The sequence below is a fragment of the Bos grunniens genome, chromosome 12, assembly GCF_055505025.1.
Source record: "Bos grunniens cultivar Pamir isolate PY7600 chromosome 12, Bosgru_T2T1.0, whole genome shotgun sequence".
In the NCBI taxonomy this organism is placed as follows: domain Eukaryota; kingdom Metazoa; phylum Chordata; class Mammalia; order Artiodactyla; family Bovidae; genus Bos; species Bos grunniens.
In genome coordinates, this window is record NC_141176.1 from 51,093,512 (window position 1) to 51,118,091 (window position 24,580).

General features: G+C 41.2%; 1 protein-coding gene and 1 long non-coding RNA gene across 51 annotated transcripts in view; one reads left to right on the top strand and one right to left on the bottom strand.

Annotated features, from left to right (window-relative positions):
• Nucleotides 1-24,580, top strand: part of LMO7 (LIM domain 7) — a 219,205-nt gene that overhangs the window by 142,980 nt on the left and 51,645 nt on the right. For 22 of the 50 annotated variants that reach the window (XM_086329963.1, XM_086329957.1, XM_086329962.1 and 19 more), the window contains 4 exons: nt 9,027-9,057; nt 10,044-10,157; nt 14,037-14,235; nt 19,732-19,984. In XM_086329963.1, the coding sequence (XP_086186089.1) occupies nt 19,770-19,984 (215 nt within the window). In that variant the 5' untranslated portion in view covers nt 9,027-9,057; nt 10,044-10,157; nt 14,037-14,235; nt 19,732-19,769. Of the gene's footprint in view, nt 1-9,026; nt 9,058-10,043; nt 10,158-14,036; nt 14,236-19,731; nt 19,985-20,379; nt 20,611-20,939; nt 21,219-21,498; nt 21,700-22,551; nt 23,275-24,302; nt 24,333-24,580 lie in introns of all 50 variants that reach the window. The other 28 variants (XM_086329958.1, XM_086329955.1, XM_086329961.1 and 25 more) reach the window with 5 other exon arrangements.
• Nucleotides 15,391-20,434, bottom strand: LOC147361759 (uncharacterized). The gene is made up of 2 exons (XR_015138228.1): nt 20,136-20,434; nt 15,391-17,216 (listed from the first exon to the last, which is right to left on the bottom strand). It is a non-coding gene; the product is annotated as an uncharacterized LOC147361759 (long non-coding RNA).

Below are 24,580 nucleotides of genomic sequence, written 5' to 3' on the forward strand. Positions count from 1 at the left end.
TCAGTTTTATATAATAGCAAACATATTCCACAAAAGTAGAAATGAAGATTTGCAAACAGGCTGTGGTTGAGGGAGAAACAAAACCCCGCTTTCAGCTCCCGCAGCAGTGCTGTTCGGTTTCATTTTCTAAGGGGGACTGTGTGCCAGTGTCCTCGAATGCATGTTTTTTTCTTTTTCCCCCTTTCTCTTTAAGTGAAACTTAGCTATTCTTAGTAGCGTGTGGGAGGGGTATGAAATTTAATAACAAATTATTTTTAACGAGCTGGTACTTACTCATTTGTCATGTTTGGAATCAGCGTTACAGTTGCTAGGGCAAAAACTGTTGGATTTCCAAGAGTTTTTTCTCACATAGGTAAGTACAGAAATCATCAAGTTTATCTATTTGTGCTCACTAATTATCTCCAGATTTGGTGTTATTTTCTCAAGTGCCATTTTTACAGTTGTCACAGTCAGGTAGAGCTCATTCTGTAGCCGTGGCAGATGAAAAGCTCTGAGTCACGTGTGCATCACATTACTGGAAGATTGTCAAATGGATACAGTTTCAGTTTTAGGGATGAAGGTGGGAGGAAAGAAAGAGTTTCAACTTCACTTTTAAAAATGCAGCTTACCTTCTGAGAGAAGGAAAGAATACAGTATTCTGAGAATTCATCTTTAACTTTTGTCCGCACATCTCTTCCTCCTTGTATTTGCCAGTCACGAGAGAAAGATTTTATGGGATGCAGTGGATGAGCTCCCATGAATAAAAATGTCTGTTAATAGGAAAAGGAGCCATTACCTGGTACATTCCTAAAGGCCTTCATTTGGAATAAAAACAGGCTCTTCCCTCAGATACAGCTGTGTCTTTGCGACCCCATGGGCTGTAGCCCACCAGGCTTCTCTGTCCATGGAATTCTCCAGGTAGGAATAATGGACTGGGTTGTTATTTCCTTCTCCAGGGTATCTTCCCGACCCAGGGATCGAACCCAGGTCTCCCTCATTGTAGGCAGATTCTTTACCATCTAAGCCACCTGGGAAGCCCATTTTCTCACTATGCTTCTTCAAATTTCACTCAGTATCCTGAACAACCCGAAGAATTCCTCCTTTCCCCTCCATTTGGAGGCAGCCTCTCTCGTTATAGAAAACGATGCCACCGCGATTATGAGAAGAGCATCTGCTTTGAATGGTCTCAGCCATCTCCCCCAGCCACACACATGCCTGCTCCCTCACCGCACACATATCTGACAGATTGAAAGCAGATACAACCCACACACTTTCTCTACTGGTGACCACTTAAGAAATCATGATTCAGGGCCTCATTTCTTGCCATTTTTAAAAACGTTGTGAACAGGTGGCCAGACTTCATAAGCAACAGCTGGAGGGCACGGATAACTCGGTGGCTTGGAGGAGGACCAAGTATCGTGTGAGCCCAGCTTCTCTCATGTCAGCCCCGTTTCCCCAGCGGCATACCGGGTCAGCTGGTGCCGCCCAGGGCAGGGCAGGGCAGGGCTAGCGCTGACTCTAAGGGTTGGGTCCACACCCTACTCTGGGAAGTGGCCTCAGGAAGTGGATGCCTAGGGGCATAATCACCCCAGTGAGTTGCAGTTGTTCTGAGGAACAAAGGTAGAGGCTTATCTGGGGCCTAGAAAAGGGGATCATGGGGACTGTAGGATTAGGGAGAGAAAGAGGGGGGAGTGTGTGTGGCCGGGAGGAGACTGGGTCGGGTAAGAAATTATGCATGTGTCTCCTGTTGAATCCTTGTAGTCAGAGAAGCTGGAGGTAGTGGGAGGTGGTACCACACTGCTCATCTCTCCTGTCAGGATGTAGGGAAGTCTTCTCGCATCGTACCAGAAGCAAAGATCTTCTATCAGAAATTACAGCACGAGGTTTCAATCACACACTTCCGTGTGTGATGGTTCAGTAAGACAGCTGTGTTTGAGGTTGAGGTGGGCAGGGAGAGGGCTGGGATTTGAGAGGAGGGATGGTTTTGGGGCACAGAGAATTCAGTGCTTAGAGGGTTTTGAGATTGAGATTGGGGCAGAACATGAGAAGAGTGAGCCTGGCAGTGCTACCAGTGAGAAGTTAGTACCTTGAAGAAAAGATGTATCAAAATATGGAGGACGAACATAAAAAGAGAGTGGGATTTGGTTGTAAGCTCTGTGAAGCTTTATCTCATTGGGGGTGACAGCTTCTTCCAACTCTTTGTCCTTGATCTGCTGGACTGGCTCTGTGAGTGGCTTTAGGTGACTTTTTGTTGTTGTTTAATTGCTCAGTTGTGTCTGACTCTTTGCAACTCCATGGGCTGTAGCCCACTCCTCTGTCCATGGGATTTCCCAGGCAAGAATACTGGAGTGGGTTACCATTTCCTTCTCCACGGGATCTTCCTGATCCAGGGATTGAACCAGTGTCTCCTGTATTGCAGGTGGATTCTTTACCACTGAGTCACCAAGGAAGCTTAGGTGACTTATATGTGAACATTTGAATGCTGGGCGGCTCTCAGCCACGCCTGTGGTTGACCCCCCCCAGGGTATAGCCATGAGTCAGGTATGGTCCTAGCTCTCTGCAGTCCCACAGGAGAGATGCCTGGAGAGGCTGAGGTGGGTGCTTGCTTGTGGGCTTGTTGGGGAAACAGAACGTATTGGAAATATTTTTAATGCAGCCCTAGAGTATAGCTAGCTGTACCAAATTATAATAAAAGGAGAATCTCACCTTTTAACACTCTGTCCCCAAACTTTGGTATCAAATATGAGGGAGATAGATTTTGGCCACATACACACATTTTTTCCCCCTCAGATTTTTGACCTTTTGGAAAATGGAAGGATATTGGCCTGGGCAGTCCCTGGTAGATAGAGGGCGGGTGAGGAGGGCTGGCTTGGGGCCAGCGTGGATGTTTGGCCAACAGCAGTAATACCACGCTAGTTTGCCTTGCTCTTTATTTGACCTTATACTTGAAATACTTTCTTGTTCAAAGCTTTCAGAGAAACAGGGAAAGGAAAGCAGATCATGAAAGAGTGTCTTGAATTGTGCTTCACAGAAATGTCTCTTCTAGGGGAAAACGTGTGGGGAACGTGCCCGTCCCCCGGTAACTTCCCCCCATCACGCCGTGTGGTTGAGATGGATGACTGGAGGGTAGGCTTGAATTGTTTCCTTTCCTTGATCTGCTCGGGTTAAATACTTTCCAAATGTCTCTCTTCAGCCCAGTGAGACGGGTGTGTGGTTTCCAGGTGAGGCTATGGAGACGCGGTGTTAAATACCTTGACTGCATTCTCACAGCTGCTACAAGTGGAGCCAGAAATCACACCCAGGAGGTCTGGCCCCAGAGCCTGCCCTCCTAGGTGAGCTGCCTGGCATGGGGTCTCCTGATGGAAGCCAGAGCATCCAAATGAATTTTATTTCCCTGGTCTTTTCCTTAGATATGGTACTTCTTCCTTTTTTAAAAAATGTATTAATTTTTGGCTGTGCTGGGTCTTTGTTGCTATGCATGGGCTTTTCTCCAGTTGTGGCGCATGGGGACCAAGCTCTCATTGCAGTGAGCAGGCTTCTCATTGCAGTGGTTTCTCTTGTTGCAGCGCATGGGTTCTAGGGCACACAGGCTTCAGTAGCTGCCCCATGAGGGCTCAATAGGTGTGGCACACAGGCTTAGTTGGTCCATGCATATGGGATCTTCCCAGATATGGGATCGAACCCGTGTCCCCTGCATTGGCAAGCGGACTCTTTACCACTGAGCCACCAGGGAAGCCCCAGATATGGTACTTCTTGATTGATGATTTGTACTAGTATTTTAAAATAGCCTTGAATAAAGAAAAGATCAGACCTAGAGCTTCCCAGTTCTATGTTTACCTTGAAACTGTTAGGATAAGGTGGTTACTGATGGATCTTGTTCATAGATGGGCATTCTTGAGCTTTTGTGACTCTTTTCTTCCTGACCTCTGGCAGAAAGTTCAGAGGTCTGTGATTAACACATGTCTTCTGGTTGTTTGCTGGGTAGTGAGGCGATGACAAGAGCTGTTCCGTTAACAGAGTGGAAGATGATATCTATGTTGCTGTTGCTGCTGCTAAGTCACTTCAGTCATGTCCGACTCTGTGCGACCCCGTAGATGGCAGCCCACCAGGCTCCCCCCATCCCTGGGAATACACAGAGAAGTATTCAACATAGTAATTTTTCAAACTATTAATGTTTCATCTCTGTCCCTTTTTATGGTAAATTTGGATGTCAGGGAAGGTTTAGGTTCTTTGGCCTTTGTCTTTCAGGACTTTGCTGGGAAGCTTTTACATCACAGAGATTAGCGCTTAATCTCTGCACTTTGCAGCTCCTCTTTGTTTTTGAATCTGTGCCTTTTTAAGGTTATTGATCTATGATTATAAATAATTCCTTTTATTGAAGTTTTAAACAAAGTAGCTTTACAAAGAAGCACAGATTTGAACATCAGGGCAATTGGAGTCAAAATTGGGTGTTGTAAGTAAGCTAATGCAATTTAACTGTTAACATCACATAGGAATTTTCCTGAGCTTTTACCTTTTCAGGCTTTCTCTTGCTAACTTACATTTCTGTAAGCTAAAAAGATATGTTCAGATTAGTGCTCCTGAGCATCTGTGTGCCATGCACCGTGCTAGACATTTTTAATAAAAATATTTTAATGGCCTTGTCAGGTGGTAGACCCTGTCTTAAGACACTTGGGGTATGGTGATAAATAAAATCACAAAAATTCCTTTTGGGTGATAAAGAGATAATAAATGAATGCATGCAGTTGATGGTTATAATACAAAAATAAAGCAGGGATGAGAGATGGGGAATGTCAGGCAGGCTGATTGCAACTTAAATGTTGCAGTCCAGCATGGCTTCATTAGGAAGCCTTTGTGGGTAACTTGGTAAGTAAGATGATCCCTGCCCTCAGACAGCTTACAGTCTGGTGATAACTGATGTTCAGTGAGCACTTAGCATATGGCTAGGGACTCTGCTAAGTACCCGGGTACTTTTCTGATGATTTCCTGAAATACTGGCCATTATTTCCAGATTCTCCAGAAGGAAACTGAAGCATCGAGAGTTAAATTGCCAAGATGATCATAGCTCTTGGGATGTACATCTGACCCAAAGACCATCCTCCTTTCTTTTTCAAAATTGGAATATAATTGCTTCACATTGCTTTGTTACTTTCTGCTATGAAAGTAACACAATGTGTTTACTTCAATGAAACGAATCAGCTGGTTTTACACATATATTCCCTCCCTCTTGAACCTCCCTCCTGCCCCCTCATCCTTCTCACCCCGTAGGTCATCACCGAGCACTGAGCTGAGCTCCCTGTGCCTTACAGTGGGGTCCCACTAGCTCCATGGTAGTGTATATATATCAATCATAATCTCCTAATCTGTCTCACTCTCCCTTCCGATCCTGTGTCTACGTGTCTGTTCTCTATGTCTTCATCTCTAGTCCTGCCCTGCAAATAGGTCATCTGTACCATGCTTCTAGACTCCACATATATGCCTTCACATACGACATTTTTCTCTTTCTGACTTACTTCATTCTGTATGACAGACTCTCTAGGTCTGTCCATGTTATATACTGTGCCAACAGTTGAAATATCTGTTATAAGGCAGTAGTCTACTTGTAGATCAGATTTGTCTAATTTTTGGTTGTGTTGGGCTGGCCAGCATCTTTTATGGTGCATGGAGAGGCTGATACCATGAGCTTCCCCTCAGCTCTCACGCTTGTTCTCTTTGAAAGGCCTGGAGGTTGTGCCCTGTGGCCACAGCAGGCAAAAGGAGCTGCCTAGTTTTCGACTTCCAAGCAGTGGGATGTGTTTTTATGTGTATCAGAAGCTGGCCTCTATTGACTTCTGCAAATCATTGACTACTTGAATTCCTGGCATTACATTTCAGTGATAGAACAGCAATTTGGCCGGCCTGTGTGTCACCGTGTTCAAGAGCATGTTATAAATGCTCATGGTCAGAAAGGAATGTGAAATGAGGGAAAGGTTATAGTGCCAAGGTCACGGTTTATTGTGAGTGTTTATTCCCAAATAGGCCATACCCTGTGTTTACAATTTTTGCTTTATTATAATAAAAAGCCAATGAGTGTGTTGGATTAGAAAGCTTCAGAGAAGGCTGTGTGGAAAGGAGGTCAGGGGTTCAAGAGAGCTCTGTTGTTCCTTCTGCCCTCAGGGTGCTTATGAGAAAAGTGGGATGCTTTGCATTGAATGTTAATAGTGCGCTGGTTTTCAGCCTAGTATATGCTTTGTGTTGAGTATTGATGATTCTTTGTGCTTTGATTAATGTGTGAGGTGTGTATGTTGGCCATTAATATAAAAGGAGGCTGCAGCCATGAAATTAAAAGACACTTACTCCTTGGAAGGAAAGTTATGACCAACCTAGATAGCATATTCAAAAGCAGAGACATTACTTTGCCAACAAAGGTTCGTCTAGTCAAGGCTGTGGTTTTTCCTGTGGTCATGTATGGATGTGAGAATTGGACTGTGAAGAAAGCTGAGCGCCCAAGAATTGATGCTTTTGAACTGTGGTTTTGGAGAAGACTCTTGAGAGTCCCTTGGACTGCAAGGAGATCCAACCAGTCCATTCTGAAGGAGATCAGCCCTGGGATTTCTTTGGAAGGAATGATGCTAAAGCTGAAACTGCAGTACTTTGGCCACCTCATGCGAAGAGTTGACTCATTGGAAAAGACTCTGATGCTGGGAGGGATTGGGGGCAGGAGGAGAAGGGGACGACAGAGGATGAGATGGCTGGATGGCATCACCGACTCGATGGACGTGAGTCTGAGTGAACTCTGGGAGTTGGTGATGGACAGGGAGGCCTGGCGTGCTGTGATTCATGGGGTTAGAAAGAGTCAGACACAACTGAGCGACTGATCTGATCTGATATATTTTATACCTTTGTTATTTTTTATTATTGGTTTCTATTGATTTTTTTTCCCCTACTTCTTTGGAAATGTTGATTTTTTTTTTTTTAACACAGTAATTTTCTTTTTACTCAAGAGATAAGCCCTGGTTTAAGTACTTGGGCTGTGAAATTTATTTGCTTTTTTGAAATATGTATCTATTTCTATAAGTGTATTTTGAGTGTACAGTTCACAAACTTTAGAGATGGAATGCACATAAGTAGGCAGTACATTCAAAATATGAGAACTAGATCAAACAGACCAAAATATAAGAAATAATTGGCTCCCGGAAGTGCATCACTTTTCCCAGTCACTTCCATCCTCCCTACCGGAGTGAACACTATCCTGAGTCTTAAGATCTTGTCTTTGTTTTGCCTGTTTCTGTACTTGACGTGAATGGATAATACAGCCTGTGCTCTGCCTGGCTTCATTTGATTCCCAGTGTTGGTGAGGTTGAACCATATGGCTGCAGGTTGTTTGTTCTCATAGCTACAGAATATTTCATTGTGCGAATATCCCGTAATCGATCCATTCAGCTCTTAAAGATGTTAATATATGTTATGTGTGTATGTTTTCTATGTCTTACACACACATTGTGTGTGTGTATATGCTCAGTCCTTCAGTTATGTCCAACTCTTCACAACCCCATGGACTGCAGCCCCCCAGGTTCTTCTTTCCATGAGATTTTCTGGGCAAGAATACTAGAGTGGGTTGCCATTTCCTCCTCCAGCAGATCTTCCCAACCCAGGGACTGAACCCACATTTCCATGTCACCTGCATCGCAGGCAGAATCTTTATCTCTGAGACACCAAGAAAGCCAGTGTGTGTGTGTATATATATATATATTTTTTTTTTTCCTTGTAAGTATACTACTATGAGGAGAAGGCAATGGCACCCCACTCCAGTACTTTTGCCTGGAAAATCCCATGGATGGAGGAGCCTGGTAGGCTGTAGTCCATGGGGTCACTAGAGTCGGACATGACTGAGCAACTTCACTTTCACTTTTCACTTTCATGCATTGGAGAAGGAAATGGCAACCCACTCCAGTGTTCTTGCCTGGAGAATCCCAGGGATGGGGAAGCCTGGTGGGCTGCCATCTATGGGGTCGCACAGAGTCCGACACGACTGACGCGACTTAGCAGCAGCAGCAGCAGCATACTACTATGGCTCTTAGACTGGAAAGCTACATTGAAGGGTATCTAGCTCAGGGTCTTGCATCTCTCCTGAACCAACAATGATTCTGCTTAAGTCTCTGGAAAGCACCAGTAGTTTAGAGTGACCTGTTTGTTAATGAACTCATGTGTATTTGTCTTCCACACTGTGGTCACATCTGTTTCTTTAACTTTTCCCATAAATATCATGCCTTTTTATAGGGGTTGGGGGGGGGACTCATGATGCTTAGGAAAAGTGAAAGTGAAGTTATGCAGTCGTTTCCGATTCTTTGCGACCGCATGGACTGTAGCCCACCAGGCTTCTCCGTCCATGGGATTTTCTAGGCAAGAGTACCGGAGTGGGGTGCCATCACCTTCTCCAGGGGATCTTCCTGACCCAGGGATCAAACCTGGGTCTCCCGCATTGCAGGCAGACACTTTACCCTCTGAGCCACCAGGTAAACTCATGATGCTTATAACACAGGCAGTGATTTATGGCATTTAAAAAGTTGCACTTTTTAGCATCTGCAGGGGTTCGGTCTCTGAGCAATTTTCTCTGAGGAACTTCAGTGAAAAACCACCATGCACAATGGAAAAGAAAACTCCGTGCAAAATTACTTTGTTTTTCCTATTTACATGTTTGCCTTTCCTGATTGTTTTCTGCCGTGACCATATGTTGATGTCTTTCCCCTGTTGGTTGAATTTAAACATTGTTCACAATGAACATTTTAAAAATGCAAATAGCATATTTTATAAATCAAGCTGTAATAAATGAAATAAAAAAAGACAACCTTGCTTTTAATAGAAAACTGACCATTATATTTCATAAAATAAATGAATATGGAAAAATCCTCTGATGGATAATACACCCTGTAAAGGTTCTGAACTTCCAGGTGATATTAATATTCATAGAACTTTATAATACAAACGAGTTTTTTTCTGGTTAATAATTAACAATTTCAGGTTCATAGATATTACTTAATGAATATTTTCTTTTTTCTTCTTTACAGGCAAGAAGAGACTGATAGGAGAGTGAAAAATGTAAGATACATATTTAATGGAACATTATAAATGGTTTCTTACATGTTCTGTAATAAGGTAGTGAGAACTAAAAATATCTGATATATTCTCTATCCTTTTTCTAATGGAATTTTTTTAGAAACAAATTCTCAGTATGCTTAAATATGGTTGAAACGTGTATTCTCTGACCTCATAGTATAAGAAGGTGGGTTAAATTTAGGAAGTGAGTCCTTACATGTTAGTAATGTGGTAAAGGCAGATAAGGGCTTCCCAGGTGGCGCTAGTAGCAAAAAACTTGGCTGTGAAATCAGGAGATGCAAGAGATGTGGGTTTGATTCCTGAGTCAGGAAGATCCACTGGAGGAGGGCATGGAGACCCACTCCAGTATTTTCGCCTAGAGAATCCTACGTAGAAAGGAGCCTGGCAGGCTATGGTCCATAGGGTTGCAAAGAGTTGGACATTACTGAAGCGACTTAGCATGCATGCAAAGGCAGATAAACAGGCTATAGGATTTTTAGGAGAGCAAGTCAGAAGCCACCAAAATCAGACTTTAAGGAAAAACACTAAGTGTTTAAGAACTCTGAGGAATTAGCCAGTGTAGACATGTCTATAGTATGCTGCATATTAGAAGAATTTCTAAAAATGTGACAGCTTTATTTAAAAATGTGAAGCTGAGAATTATTGATTTTAAGTGTTTAGTCTGTAAGTTTGTTGGAAAAATATTGTCTGAAAAGTTTAATTGGTTTTCTTCCTATGAATTTTTTCCTGCTTCATGTGTACTGGTAGAATGTACAAATACCTGTTGGGGGTCTAAAGCTTTTGGTGTGAGAATGTGCTCAGAGAAGAATAACATTTTTGATGACTCTTCTCCTTCATGTAATTTAAAAGAAAATCTACTTTTCAATGATATGGTCTTTTATCTAGTGCTCACTTGCATTTGAGCTTGCTATTAATTACTAAATTGACTCATCTGTTGTTTCATGGCATTTTTTTTTTTTTTTTTTTAGGTTTTGATAACTTTGTACTGGCTAGGAAGAAAAGCACAAAGTAACCCCTACTATAATGGTCCCTATCTTAATTTGAAAGCGTTTGAGAATCTTTTAGGACAAGCTCTGACTAAGGTAAGGAAACTCTTATCTATATGAGACACTTACTCTAACTAATAGTTCTTATCTTCCCCTTCCTCTCTTGTTTTCATGTGCCCTCTGCCTTCTTTTACTTTTTCTACAAAATATGGTGGCTCTGATGGGGATGGAGGATTGTTACTTACCTGCTGACTTCATAAGTCACCACCAAGGAGTGAGTATTTCAGACCAGTTTTCAGGATATATAATATAGGTATAGGTATTTATTTCTTAATTTTAGGTAACTCAGTGAGATACTCATTAACTTTCTTTCTTCAACACTTGATATAACCCAACTGTTTCTATATTCATTATGAACTTGACCTGTAACTGCTTCAGGCTATTAAAATGTGTGTATGTTACTCAGTTTCTTTATCTTATTGTCTTGCCATGGGTCACTATATCTCTAATGTCCTTATTCCAATATCTTCACAATTCTACCATGCAATGTCTGTTTTCTAAAGAGTAGTAAATGCTGTTACATGAAACTTGATAAGATTTTCAAGTTAGAATCTTTGATTTTAAACACATTTCTAGTCCTTCATATTTTGGAATCAGTGTTGCAAATATTGAGTGTTTAAAGACTGTTTGAAGAGGGTCAAGTGCCAAGGCTAACCAGAGTTGGCCAGATCTTCATTCATAAGATCCAATGGGAGAACTAATCGCCATGGGGGTATTTCTGTAGGAGAATCTGCAGTATTCAGAAGAAAATATGTCATCAAAATAATTTGTCACCATCTAATTAATAGTAGTTGCTTGATGGGTCTTTATGATCAGTAAATGATTCTGTACCCATCAGGCATTTAACATTAGTCTCTGGCACATTGTAAGGATATAATAAATGCTAGTTACTATGATTGGAAAATAGACGTTCTAGGCCAGGATGAAAATGATCTCTTTGCCTTATAACTACTCTCATCTTTAGTTTTGCCTGAGCCCAGCCATATATATTATAGAGAAATGAAATTATAGTCTTGAAGGTTAGTGTATTCCTTCTGAATTTTTATTTTTAAATTGTAAGAAGTTGATAATATCCTATTTAAAATCCTTAAAACAGTTAATTCAGATAATTGTTGAGATAATATCATGCCTGGGCATTATATGAGGTGTTGAGAAAGCACTCACACAAGGGAGATGAACCATCCTTAGAGCACAATTGTTTGATGCAGACAGATGAACAAGTAGGTCAGTGCAATGGTGGAGGGCAGGGCTCAGAAGGATGAATGTGGTGGGGCTTCGAGTGTGAGCAGAGTTTGCCTTACAGTTTTTTCAGCTAAGAAAACATCCAGTTAAAAATAACATGGGACTTTGGCCCTTGCATTCGTGTTCTCTTCACAGCCTTTGGTTCTTTTTATGGCAGTGTGACTCAGGTTCAGTAACCTTCGTAGAGTGCGCTGGGAATGCTGTACTTGAGTTTGTTTCCTGCCACCAGTGTCAAAACCAGAGTAGATACACAAAGAATTTGTCATAGGTAGAGCTAAAGCTGTGGTTCCATTCCATTATTATGGTGGGTGGAGAGCCATAAGAGATATGTCAGTATATGGTTTGCATCTGTTCTGTTAAAATCAAAATCGTTGTGTTCATCAAACTTTTCTCCCTTAACTAGTTATGCTTAATGGCCAATCTAAAATATGAATAAAGAAAAAATACTTGCAGAGACTTCCGTGGTGGTCAGTGGTTAAGAATCCACTGCCAACGCAGGGCACACAAGTTCGATCCCTGGTCTGGGAAGATTGTACGTGCCACGGAGCACGTAAGCCCATGTGTCATAATAACTGAGCCCCTGCGCCCTGGAGCCCGTGCTCCGCAACAGGAGAAGCTACCACATTGAGAAGCCTGTGCACGGCAACTAGAGAATAGCTCCCACTCGCCACAAGGAGGGAAAGCCTGAATGCAGCAGTGAAGACCCAGTGCAGCCAAAAAAAATTAAGTGTTTTTTTTTTTTTTTTAATTCTTGCAGAAAATTGTTGACCTTGAGTCATCCTATAAGTTGTAGGTGACTCACTTTAGGTGACTTGTCAGAGGAAAGTCCTTGGTGGGGGGGGTGGGTAGGGGTAGGAACCAGGCAACAGGGCCAAACTCCGGTTCTTTTACAACTATGGTGGCAGGTCGTCATTAACTTTTAACACTTACTAGGTCAAAAATCATTTCCTGTGTGTTGCACTCTAAGGCTTCAACAAATACGTGTTTAAGAAACCTGATGAATCTAAAGATTTACTTAGAATTTTAAATTTTTTATTTTTTGAGAAGTATTTTGGTGGCACCAACACTGGTCCCAGCTTCTGCATCTGCTTGGAGATAGAGTACAAGGTAGGCGCTTGCATTTGCATGACGAGATGTCAAGTCTAATTTCAGAGTGTGTGGCAGATAAAATATATAAAATCTCAAATAAATCTATTGGACCTTATTGGCACTTAAACACTTGTCACACAATTCAACCACAAATTGACCTCCAGTCTTAGCCAAAAGTATGCCACAGATAGCTGCTAATTATTCATTATAAACCTTTTTTCTTCAACTTTTCCCACATGTTGAAAATATTCATAATTCAAAATTGAAAGAGTAGTATAACAAATACCCACCTATTTTCCATCAGATTTAATCATTAAGCGTGTCCCACATTGGCATTATTTAGGTATCTATCCATTATTTCATGTAGATTTCAGGTTGCTTACTCCTAAATACTCAGTATGCTGTTCTTAACAGTAAGAATATTTTTCTGTATATCTACAGTGTCTCCCAGACCAAAGAACATTCATGAATATTCCCCATTATTTAATATCCAGTCTATATTCAGAACATCCCAATTGTTTCCCAATTCTGTTTTGTAGCTTCTTGTCTATATAATGATTTAATGAAAGGTTCACATATTACATTTGATTGTTAAAGAACCTCGGAATTCTTGTCTCTGTATTAGTATCATTATCTGAAAATAACATTTCTGATTTTACTGTAGTAACAAGATTACCTCTACTGTATTAAAAAAGTATAGAGTTGCTAACTATTCACTGATTATTGTATATGTTTATTAAGCCTTTACTATGCTAAAGGCTTTATAAATTTATAAATTTTCTTAGAGGAAAGTTAGTTAAAAGTGCTTATTTTAGTGAGTTCTATATGATTTACAAACTGATGGTTAATAACATTTACTTTATTTCTATATAACTGATATAGGAGCCAAACAAATATTTCATCTAGATACAGGGGAAATGTTTTATATATCAGCAAACAAGTCTGCTTTCTTTGGTTCAGATCTGGTTTTGTAACCAGTGAGCTTTCCTTGGTTCAGATCTAGTTTTATAATCTGTGAAAATAGACAAGTTTGTGAAGTGTATACCTGTTATTCTTACCCCTCTCTCTTTTAAAACTTTTCTTTTTGTTGAAGATCTTTGTTATTTTTTTCTATTTGTTCAATAGAAATGACCCCTAATATTTCCTGGAGGTAGGCTGAATGCAGTCTTATTCTTTTCTCCTTTTGGATATCAAAATTAAGGTTGACTTTTCTCTTTGCCTCCTTTTATGTTTATTGCCAGAAAACTAAACAGGAATTGATTTTAGCTCTTGAATGTTACTCTACTTATTAGCTGTTCTTTGACTGAAAATTTCCTCATTATTAAATAGATTCTATCACCTTACTAAATAATATTGGGTACCTCCATGTTGTCACATGAGTGCTAAAGTATTAAGTCATGGGAAAACATTGCAGATTTATATTCTGATTTCTATCAAATTTTTTTCTGACATTTCACTGGGAAATCTCATTGCCTCATCTAATCAGAGATAGCATGACTCGAGTTATGCAAACAAAGATGCCGTAACTGATGACATTTTTGGAAGTTTTTGCTCAGTTACTATTCCTGAACAAATGTCCTCTAGGCACTTGAAGAGTCCAGCTGCCTGAAGAGGAGTGGCAGGGACAGTGGTTGCAGCGACATCTGGGGCCCTGAGCGTGGGGAGCTTCTGGCTTCTCCAGGCAGCTGTAAGAGGGAGGACTCGTTTGAGAGCTTGGACTCTTTGGGATCAAGATCATTCACAAGCTGCTCCTCTGATATCACGTTGAGGGGGGCACGTGAAGGTGAGTTGCATTTTGGACTTGACAATTTATTTTTATTTCTTAGTGTACTGAGAGAAAATTGGGAATGGGAGAGAGTAGAAAAGTGGAGGGAAAATTATTGAGACAAAAACTTCACCAGGAAGTATATATCGTGGAGACTGGAATAGAATTGAGGGTATCTTGTCTTTCCTGTCTTCCTTGGTCTCTCCTTCCTTCCTTTTCTCTCTCTCTTTCTCTGTCTCTCTTGGTCTTTCCTCACTATATTGCCACTTGAGGGGTGAAAGTTTCATTTTTTCAAAATCTGTTTTTGGAGGGGATTAGGGCAGCAGTAAAGAATCTGCCTGCCAATTCAGGAGACTTGGGTTCAATCCCTGGAACAGGAAGATCCCTGGAGAAGAAATGGCAACCCACTCCAGGATTCTTGCCTGGAAAATCCTATGGACAGAGGAGCCTGGAGGGCTCCAGTCCATGGGTCCCAAAGGAGTCAGACACAACTGAGCGACTAAACAAAAGGGAAGAGACAGTTAACTATGACCTGTTTTATCAGTGACAGTCTATCCTAATTCTTTTTCCTCCGTATTCAGGGTTAACAATCTCTGCCTCTGAGGCCTAATAACTGATATGTCTAGACATAGAAAAGAAAGTAAATAAGATTCGTAAAAGTGTGTTTTAGTTCCTGAATAACCTTCTTTCTTCCCTTTTCTTTTTTTGCAAAAGATAAAAAGCTTCTAAGAAAAAACAGGACACTAGTTTAAAAATTATCACTACCCAAGAAAAGAAGTGATTGATAGCTGTCTTGATAGAATATTATGCTAAGCTTTGGTTGATTAAGGAGCAACACTGGCATTGTGTTAGAAAGCATCTTTTGCTTCTGTCATGGTCAAAGTCAATCCAGAACGAGTAGGAAAGGAACATGTTAATGAAAGTCATTCTGTTGTGGGAAGGAGTTTTCTTTCAAAATCCCAATGCACAATCTATCATTTAAATACAAGTCTTTTTCCTATGGCTGTTGGGTGGCGTCAGAAATTTCTGACTGTAAACCTTTTGTGATTCAGATTTGACTAGATTGAAACCGTAAGTGAAGTTTCTTGAACTATTTCTGTGTTTCACCAGCAACATGAAAATATTGAGAGTTCTGGTTGTGAGTTTGTGCTGGATTGTTAGAGATTTCACTTGTCTTGTTTATTTTGATTATATTTTTATTTTAAATGTTTTCCTGCTTTTATTATAAAACATTTTCAAACATAGCAAAGTTGGAAGAACTTTATATGCCTACCTATGTACCTGCCAGGCTTCCCCAGTGGCACCAGTGGTAAAGAACGTGCCTGCTGATGCAGGAAACATAGAGACATGGATTTAATCCCTGATTGGGGAAGATCCCTTGGAGGAGAGCATAACAGTGCACTCCAGTATTCTTGCCTGGAGAATCCCATGGACAGAGCAACCTAGTAGGCTACAGTCCATAGGGTCCCAAAGAATGGGACAGGACTGAAGTGACTTAGCATGCTCGTACCTGCCCTAGTTCTATCATAACATTTACCATGCTTGCCTTTATTACACACCAAGCTCCTGTTCTCTAGGCATTAATTATCCATTTTATTTTTCAAGGCACTTCAGAATACATTACACTTGTTTTTAAATGCTTTAGCATGCAATCATGAGCTAGAATTCACCTTTTATTACTACTGTTTACTTAATTTAAATTTACATAAAAGCAGTGTACACTGAATTTGTTTTTCCAAAGTAAAATGAATCAGCAAATATTATAACTCCAAATTATTTAGCTTTTTGAATAGGGATAGCTTTTAAAATTTTGAAAAGTGAATGGGATGGGGGAAGGAGAGGATGGGACAAATTGAGAGAGTAGCATTAACATATATACACTCCCATGTGTGAAATAAATAGCTAGTGGGAAGCTTCTGAATAGCACAGGGAACTCAGCTCCATGTTCTGTGATGACCTAGAGGGGTGGGATGGGGGGTAGGAGGAATGCTCAAGAGGGAGGGGATTTATATGTTTGTATACATACACACACACACACACACACACACACACGGGCTTCCTACATGACTCACACACACACACACACACACACGGGCTTCCCACATGACTGACGCACACACATGCACACGGGCTTCCTACATCACACACACACACACACACACACAACACATGCTTCCCACGTGACTGAAGCGACTTCACATGCATGGGCTTCCCAGGTGGCGCTGGTGGTAAAGAACCCACCTGGCAATGCAGGGGATGCATCCCATTCCAGTATTCTTGCCTGCAGAAATCCATGGAAAGAGGAGCCTGGTGGGCTACAGTCCATGGGGTCTCAAAGTGTCGGACACAACTGAAGGGACTGCGCATGCACGCATATATACTTATAGCTGATTCATGTTGTTGTACAGCAGAAACTAACATAACACTATAGAGCAATTATCCTTCTATTAAAAATAGAAATATATTAAAATTAAAAAAAAATATTAACGACAAAGAAAAGTGAATAGCTGTTTAAGTTAACCTTTTAAATTACTGCTGTATTTGTTGGCTGTTTGTGATTTCGGTGTAATGTTTTCATAGCCCAGATGACTCTTCAGATAGTTTTAAGGAACTGAATCTGAGTTCATAATTCATCTGAGTGATTAAAGCTGTGGATGCAGAGGTTGAAATTCTCAACCTAGTATATTACTTTGTCTGGACTGAAGAACCTAACACATGCTTTGTTTGGACTTATGTCTGGCCAACAATAATAAACCCTGGAGAAGGGAAAGGCTACCCACTTCAGTGTTCTGGCCTGGAGAAGTCCATGGACTGTGTCTTTGTAGTCCATGGGGTCACAAAGAGTGGGACACAACTGAGCGACTTTCACTTCACAACAATAATAAAGGGGACATGCATCGAAGGCGTGTGGGAGTTTATAGCCTCTGGTCAGTTCACATGCAGTGGTTCAGTGATGTGAGCCTTCTCCTCAGACACTTGTTGGGCTGGGTGCCTGGTCCCTGTAACGAAAAGCAGAGGGTTACTGTTGCACTGCTTCCTGATCGTGGGAAAGGAGTTGCAGACCTTGTTTGAAGAGGGTGGATGTGAAAACTTGGTAATTACAACTAAGGAAGGAAAAAAAAAAAACCCTATAAGCCCTCTAGGATGATAAAACTTTTTTTTTTTTTTGATCAGTCTGTTGAAATTCTGCTACCTACACCAGATTCTTTGTAGTCCCAAATTGATGATCAATAATATTGATGATAAGATTAATATTTTTAGGTTAATGAATTACAAAGTCATATTCCTAAGTTATATAGGAAGCCTCTGTTGACAGATTTAAAAAAGTGCAATCTAAAGGTTGAAAATTATGTTTTATTTAGCAGACTTGCTGAGAACTTAGCCCTGAAGACAGCCTCTCAGATAGCTCTGAGGGACTGCTCTGAAGAAGTAAGGGAGGAGCCAGGATATATAGGAGTTTCTGCTAAGAGTCAGACACAACTCAGCGACTTCACTTTCACTTTTCAGTTTCATGCATTGGAGAAGGAAATGGCAACCCACTCCAGTGTTCTTGCCGGGAGAATCCCAGGGATGGGGAGCCTGGTGGGCTGCCATCTATGGGGTCGCACAGAGTCGGACACGACTGAAGCGACTTAGCAGCAGCAGCAGCAGCAACCAAAAAACAAAAAAGCCCCAAAACACCTAGGTAGTCAGAACATCAAAAGATTACTGTTAATTAAAGAAAAACCAGACATCTCAGCTTAATGAATTTCAAGCTTTTCTGTATATAGGAAGATGCTGGAGACTGAGCTTATTGAAATCATTCCTTTGATATGCACCTTGCCTAGTGACTCAGATGGTAGAGTCCAGCTGCAATGCAGGAGACCCAGGTTTAATCCCTGGTTCGGGAAGATTCCCTGGAGAAGAAAATGCCTACCCACTCCAGTATTTTTGTCTGGAGAATCCAATGGCAGAGGAACCTGGCGGGCTATAGTCTATGGAGTCGCAAAGAAGTTGGACACAATAGAGTGACTAATACCTTCAACGCTAGCACTTTACTACCTAGGGCTAGTATCCTGTTTTTATCCACCCCGAAGGCCCTCAGGGCACACAGTCCTGGATGGCTGCAGTGGCTGATGGCTTGATGGCTGAAACAGCCTTTGTTTATTGATGGGGCAGGTGATAGTTTTCATCCACATCTCTTACCATAACAAGAATATTTGCCTACTCTCCAGCATACTGTAGTGGACTAAAAAAAAAATTAACTTAAAAAATTTCCAAAGTGGACCTTATCTTTATACTTAAAATTTTTCATGTACAAAATTTTAGTAAGAATCTTGACATTTTTTTCTTACTTACAAGAAATGTATTCATTTCGGAGGCAGTAAAAAGAAAGCACCAGATTATTGACTGTTAATATTTCTGGTGATACCTGGTTTTACTTCCTCCCTTTTTGCCATGACTCTCCTTTCCCTGTTCCGGTCTCAAGGTCTCCTAGCTGTGTGTTCAACTGCTTCCTGTAGGGTTCTCTCAGTGTTACTCTCTGTAGACTCCTGCCAGCAGGGAAGAGGGGACAGACTGCCTTTGGCTCAGGTTAACCTGGAAGTGTTCTTTTGCTAAGAGCAGGTGGCTCCCAAGTACTCAGCTACCAATCTACTGAAGACCATAGCATTTGCAAATTGTCTTCACACACACACAGGCAGGAAAAAATGGGCAGGGAGGGAGACAGCTCAGCTGTATCTATAGTGTTTTGTACGTTCATTTCTTCCCATGTATTTAAAAGGACAGACTGGCTTTTTTTTTTTTTTTTGAGAACAGAGTAGTGTTTGTAGTTATCTGACCTTGAGGTGTATCAAATTGTATTCTTTCAGATATGTGCATAAATGATATTGAGTCAAAATAGAAGGTTCCCAATATTTCTGTGACCACTGTCAGGAAATGCCTTGAGTTCTGTGGTCTCTTAATATTCCTTTAGGACTTTAAGAGTCATTTGGTCCAACCACGTATGTTATGTGTGATTCTTGCTCATAAGGGTCTCATGCGTATCTGTCAAACTTCTTTGTGATCATGTGCTTTTTGCATCTTTTCTTTGTCTTTGCTGGTCTCTCGCCTCACAGAAATTTTGGCTGATGGCACAGTTTATTTTAAATGAGTGAGGTTCCCTTGAATTCTGTTCAGATCCGTTAAGCATCTTTGATTCTGTGGCTACACTATTTCCATCAACAAATTTTACAAAAAGTCATGAGAAGATTGAGTAGAAAAGGGGTTCAGCCATAAACTGGAACTTTTTCTACTTAGAATGTGTGCCAGTGGAAGAATGTACTCTGTGTACCTCCAGTATGCAAAGCAAGTTCCTCCTAATGGGTCTTATCACAACTTCATGACAAATTTCTAAAAATATTCCCCACAGTGAGCAGTAGAGCCCTGGGTTTCCAAGGGAAAGACAAAGCAGGCAGGCTGTGTGGGTTTCAGTTAGATGAAAAATCTGGAGACTAAAGCAAATTCCTGTGCCTTTTTTTTTGTTGTTGTTAATAGGTTGTGAAAGTGACACAGATTCTGAATTTACATTCAAAATGCAGGACCATAATAAAGATGACATGTCCTATAGAAGGATTTCGGCTATTGAACCCAAGTCTGCCTTACCCTTCAATCGCTTTTTACCCAACAAGAGTAGACAGCCATCGTACGTGCCGGCACCCTTGAGGAAGAAAAAGCTGGACAAAAATGAGGATAACAGACGAAGCTGGGCAAGTGCCGTCTACACAGAAGCAGATGGAGCATTTCCAAGGTACTGGGATGCGAGCTGATTACTGAGTTTTAAAATTCATTCGGCTTGGGGAATTTGCTGGGATATTCAAATTTGATAAAAGGAATAATCCTTAAAATGTATTTCATAGATAACATAAAACGTCATTAATGAAAGTCTTTCTTTTTCTTACCTGTGTTTTTAGTCATCCATATCTTGAAGAGATTTCTTCTGTTTTAGAAAGTCAGCATAGAGATTTGCGGGTTCTTTTTTTAGATGCTTGCCTTTGACTCACTGGTTATCTTTCAGCTTCCTGGATGACTTACATTGTTCATTGTGAACTCTGCTGTATTGCTTGTTTCCATTTTTTAAAAATCTGTGTTGATGGAGCTCAGTGAACACAAAAAGAATTCTTTCATTTCCCATCAAATCAGCAGAGCAGAGCGTGATATTTCGAATCCAGCTTCCTATCCGAAGGAGGTGTATGGTTCTGAAAGTGGATCGGACTCGGAGGAGGAACGGAGGCTGCCGGATGTAGTTTGGGATGACTTAGCCAACCGTAGATTCCAAGTGAAAAAGAGGCCTGAGAGTTTCATCTCTCCTAAATCTTGTTCACCCATCTTTTCTCCTCCTGACCCATTAACCACTGGGCTGTACAAACTGACGAGGTCAGAAAAATTTCTCCTGGATTGGAATGCCTGTTGTGCTATTGATTTTTAATACGTAAAGTAACACCCCAGATGGTTTGTGATTTCTCTCTTTTAACACATTTTGTAAGTGTCTCTGGCCCTTCTATATCAAGCTCTTCTCTAATTAAAATGAGATGCTGTTATAATGCCTTAACTTTGTTGTAGGGGCTGGAATGATGAGAATGATGAGAATGGAAACGAATTGGCTGCATTCACAGTGTGAACTTTGTGAGACAGAAGCATGCCTCTTGTGTTCTGTGTCACAAATTGCTCACGCAGTGTCTTAACTGGTTGGATGTTTTGAACAGTAACGAGAGGAGAACTTGGGGCACGAACGTGGAGAACTGGCCAACAGTACAAGAAACTTCAGATTCCTCTTGTTATTTGGAAGAGAATGAAAGCAAGAAAAGCGTTCCCAACACTGTAAAGGATGATCTTTACGTGCGAAAGCTAAGCCCAGTCATGCCAAGCCCAGGGAATGCTTTTGATCAGTTTCTTCCCAAATGCTGGATCCCAGAGGATGTGAACTGGAAACGAATAAAAAGGGAAACTTACAAACCGTGGTATAAAGAATTTCAGGGATTCAGGTTTGTCTTTGTGCATGTTTCTTTCATTCCAGTGTCCATTCGGTACCCTGACTGGGTGCATTCTATGTGGGCATTTTATGAGAGAGATTAATTTCCCTCCAGCATCTATAAACGTGTTCACTGGGGGTAAAAAAACAAAAACAAAAAAAAACAGTTTAAATTTAGACTTTAGGATCTGGATTTTTAAAATTCTTCTGTATAGCCAGAGCTGGACAGTATTTTTAGTTACATCATTCTTTGTTGTCTTTTCTCTTTCCTTTCTCTGTGTTACTCCAAGTAGAAGGAATTCAGACTCTGACGATGAGGACTCAGGCTCTGACAGAAGTGCCACCATTTTTAGTAGAATACAAAATGCAGATCATAGGCTAGACAGCAACTGTCAAAGACGTTCACTCCTGCTGGAACTGGCTACCAAACGGGCCAGAAACTCCTGGGACCCCCATGCAGCCAGGAGAACCCATGGTGTTTCAGATGAGCCCAGGTGTACCTGCCTGCATGAGCCCGCCTGCTTAGAGTCCAGCCTGTGACACCTGTGCCAACTTCTGCTGCCCCATTAACCGCTGACCGTGATGAGCTGAATCATGGATGCTCACTCACTCAATACTGAGTTATGAAAGCGTAACATATAATATCATGCTTTCTGTGCAAGTGGGAGCTTGAAAGTCTAATAGGATTAAATGTTCTTTAGCACAATCATGTTCAATAGTACAGAGTTACATGTGGCATCACCAGTTCTTGTTGAAAACCATTTAAAAAGGCTTTTTAGACTGCTGACCTAATTATACAGCTATGCTATGTGTGGAGCTGTGGAGAAAGGAAATAACCTGTAGACAGACACTGGGCAGGCAAGACTGGTGAGAAAACGCAAAGAAGAAATTCAACAGAGTTTTTAAACAAAGCTTCAGAGCATTGAATTTAATTTCTGCTGACCACCTGTGCCTCTTGCATAAAGCGTTCATTGCTCAGCTCTGGAAACCTTTCAGGATTGTTGCTGCTTCTCTGGGAAGGGAGTCAGGCTGTTGTGGCTGATGGGATGAGGAAGGGGTGGATGGAACAGTGTGTGTCAGGCAGGTTCACTCTTCCCATTGTAGCGCCGTCCCTTGGCCTCAATGATATCCACCTTTCTGAGAAGTAGACTCTGCTCTAATTTCATTAAATGGTATCATGGGTGATGGCATTAAATGCTGGTCTTACTTCCCAGCTAGAATCCCTCCCATGGCCCCCTTAAATAATTCACCCACAGGGACTGGCTAGTTAGTTGGTTTGCTGCTAATTATCTTTTCTCCCCAAACTTAATAAGATTCTCCCTTCCTTTTTCTTTCCTATGCTTCAGTCAGTTTTTATTACTTCAGGCCCTCCAGACATATTCTGATGACATCTTGTCTTCTGAAACAAATATCAAAATCGACCCCACGGCTGGCCCCCGGCTCATAACACGCAGAAGGAACCTCTCTTATGCTCCTGGGTGTGCACCGGGAGATGCCCTGGAGATGCCAGTCCTGGATCCTGACTTAGAGAATGACGACTTCTTTGTCAGAAAGACTAGGGCTTTCCATGCAAACCCATGTGTTCTCCGGGCTTTCGAAGACTTAAGAAGTCTGTCTGGGCGAGATGATCCTGTAGAGCGAGATATAATCCTGCAGTGTAGGGAAGGGGAACTTGTCTTTCCGGACCTCGAAAAAGATGATATGATTGTTCGCCGCATTCCAGCACAGAAGACGGAGGTGCCTCTGTCAGGAGGCCCTGATAGATATCAGCCAGTCCCATTGCCCGAACCCTGGATGCTTCCTCCAGAAATTCAAGCAAAATTTCTCTGTGTGCTTGAAAGGACATGCCCCTCGAAAGAAAAAAGTACTAGCTGTAGAGTGTTAGTTCCTTCCTGTAGGCAGAAGAAAGACGACATGTTGGCTCGTAAGATCCAGTCTTGGAAGCTGGGAACCGCGGTCCCTCCCGTCAGTTTCACCCCTGGTCCCTGCAGCGAGGCGGACTTACAGAAGTGGGAGTCCATCCGAGAGGCCAGCAGGCTTAGGCACAGGAAGCGGCTGATGGTGGAGAGGTCAGAGTGTGTTTGTGCAAGGATTACGCTTGTCGTGGATGGTCTTGTGTGACTTCCCTTGTGTGAGAAAGTAGCATCAGATTGCCCAGCTCTGCATGTCATCAGCTGTTTTGAAGCATCCCGTTAAAGCATTGATTTTGCTTTGAGAAAAATCAGATCTAGTTGTTGTGTGGAAAAAGTGCAATTCCATATTTGCACGTCTCAAAATCACTTCTCTGAGACCTGTTTAAGAAGGTGTGTATCTGCAAACAGTGCCCTTGGCCTTGAGGGAAGACTATGATATGCTTCTGCCATATGACATTTCACAAAGCTGTTTTCTGATTATGTTTACAAGACTTATTCTCACGTCCAGGCATTTCTGAAACACTCTGGTTGTAGTTTGGTTTTATCTGTTTCTTGTATTTCAGAGTATATGATTTTTGGTGTAAAAATGTCCCTTAAAATATGGCATTGCAAGTTTCATTTAACTTGATTTTGATGTCTGATTTTGACCCAGGCTTCTTAGACTATTGACGTGCGACTTTTTACATTGATGGTTTAAAGTTCAGTGCAAATTTTATTACAGTGCATGAATGTTATTTGCTGTCTGCTACACTTTACATGTATGTAATTATGGCCATTTTGACAATGAGTCTGCATTTACATGTTATGCAACTTGCCGTTTTGATGAATGTTCAGTTTGTGGAACTTTGGGATGGACAAATAATGGGTTAAATGAAATTAATAGGCCTAAATCTAACTTCTGATTAGTTCCTGGCACAGGAAGTTTTTTGTTTGTTTGTTTCCTAAATGAATTTGTTCATTTGGTTCAAAGGAAAACAGGAAATTCTTTGTCTTGATCTGAATTCCTTGAGATATGAGATCAATGAGAATTGATTAATGAGAATGAGACATGATCAAGAATGTGACTGAAGAAGCAACCTTTTGAGATTTGTCCATCTCTAATTAGACTCTTGAAGATGTTGAATATTTAGAAACTAACACAACTAGAAAAACATGACTTAATTTTTGGTTTTCTGATTTCTTAGACTCTTTCAAAAGATTTATGGTGAGAACGGGTAAGTCTTGTGGTTCACAGTAAGAAATCTACATATTGTTTGTCCTTTGTGTGGTATGTCATTGCGTTTCTATCCTGGCATGACACTAAATGGGAATGTCTGTGCTGTGCATGAGACCTGAAACAGGGAAATTTTTCCTAATTCTGCAACTGAATGGTCATATTTCTGTCTGAGTACCCAGTGCATGCAATGCTGTATGACAGCAATATTTTGTTTAGTAGAAGTTGAAAATTCAAATCCTGGTTTGT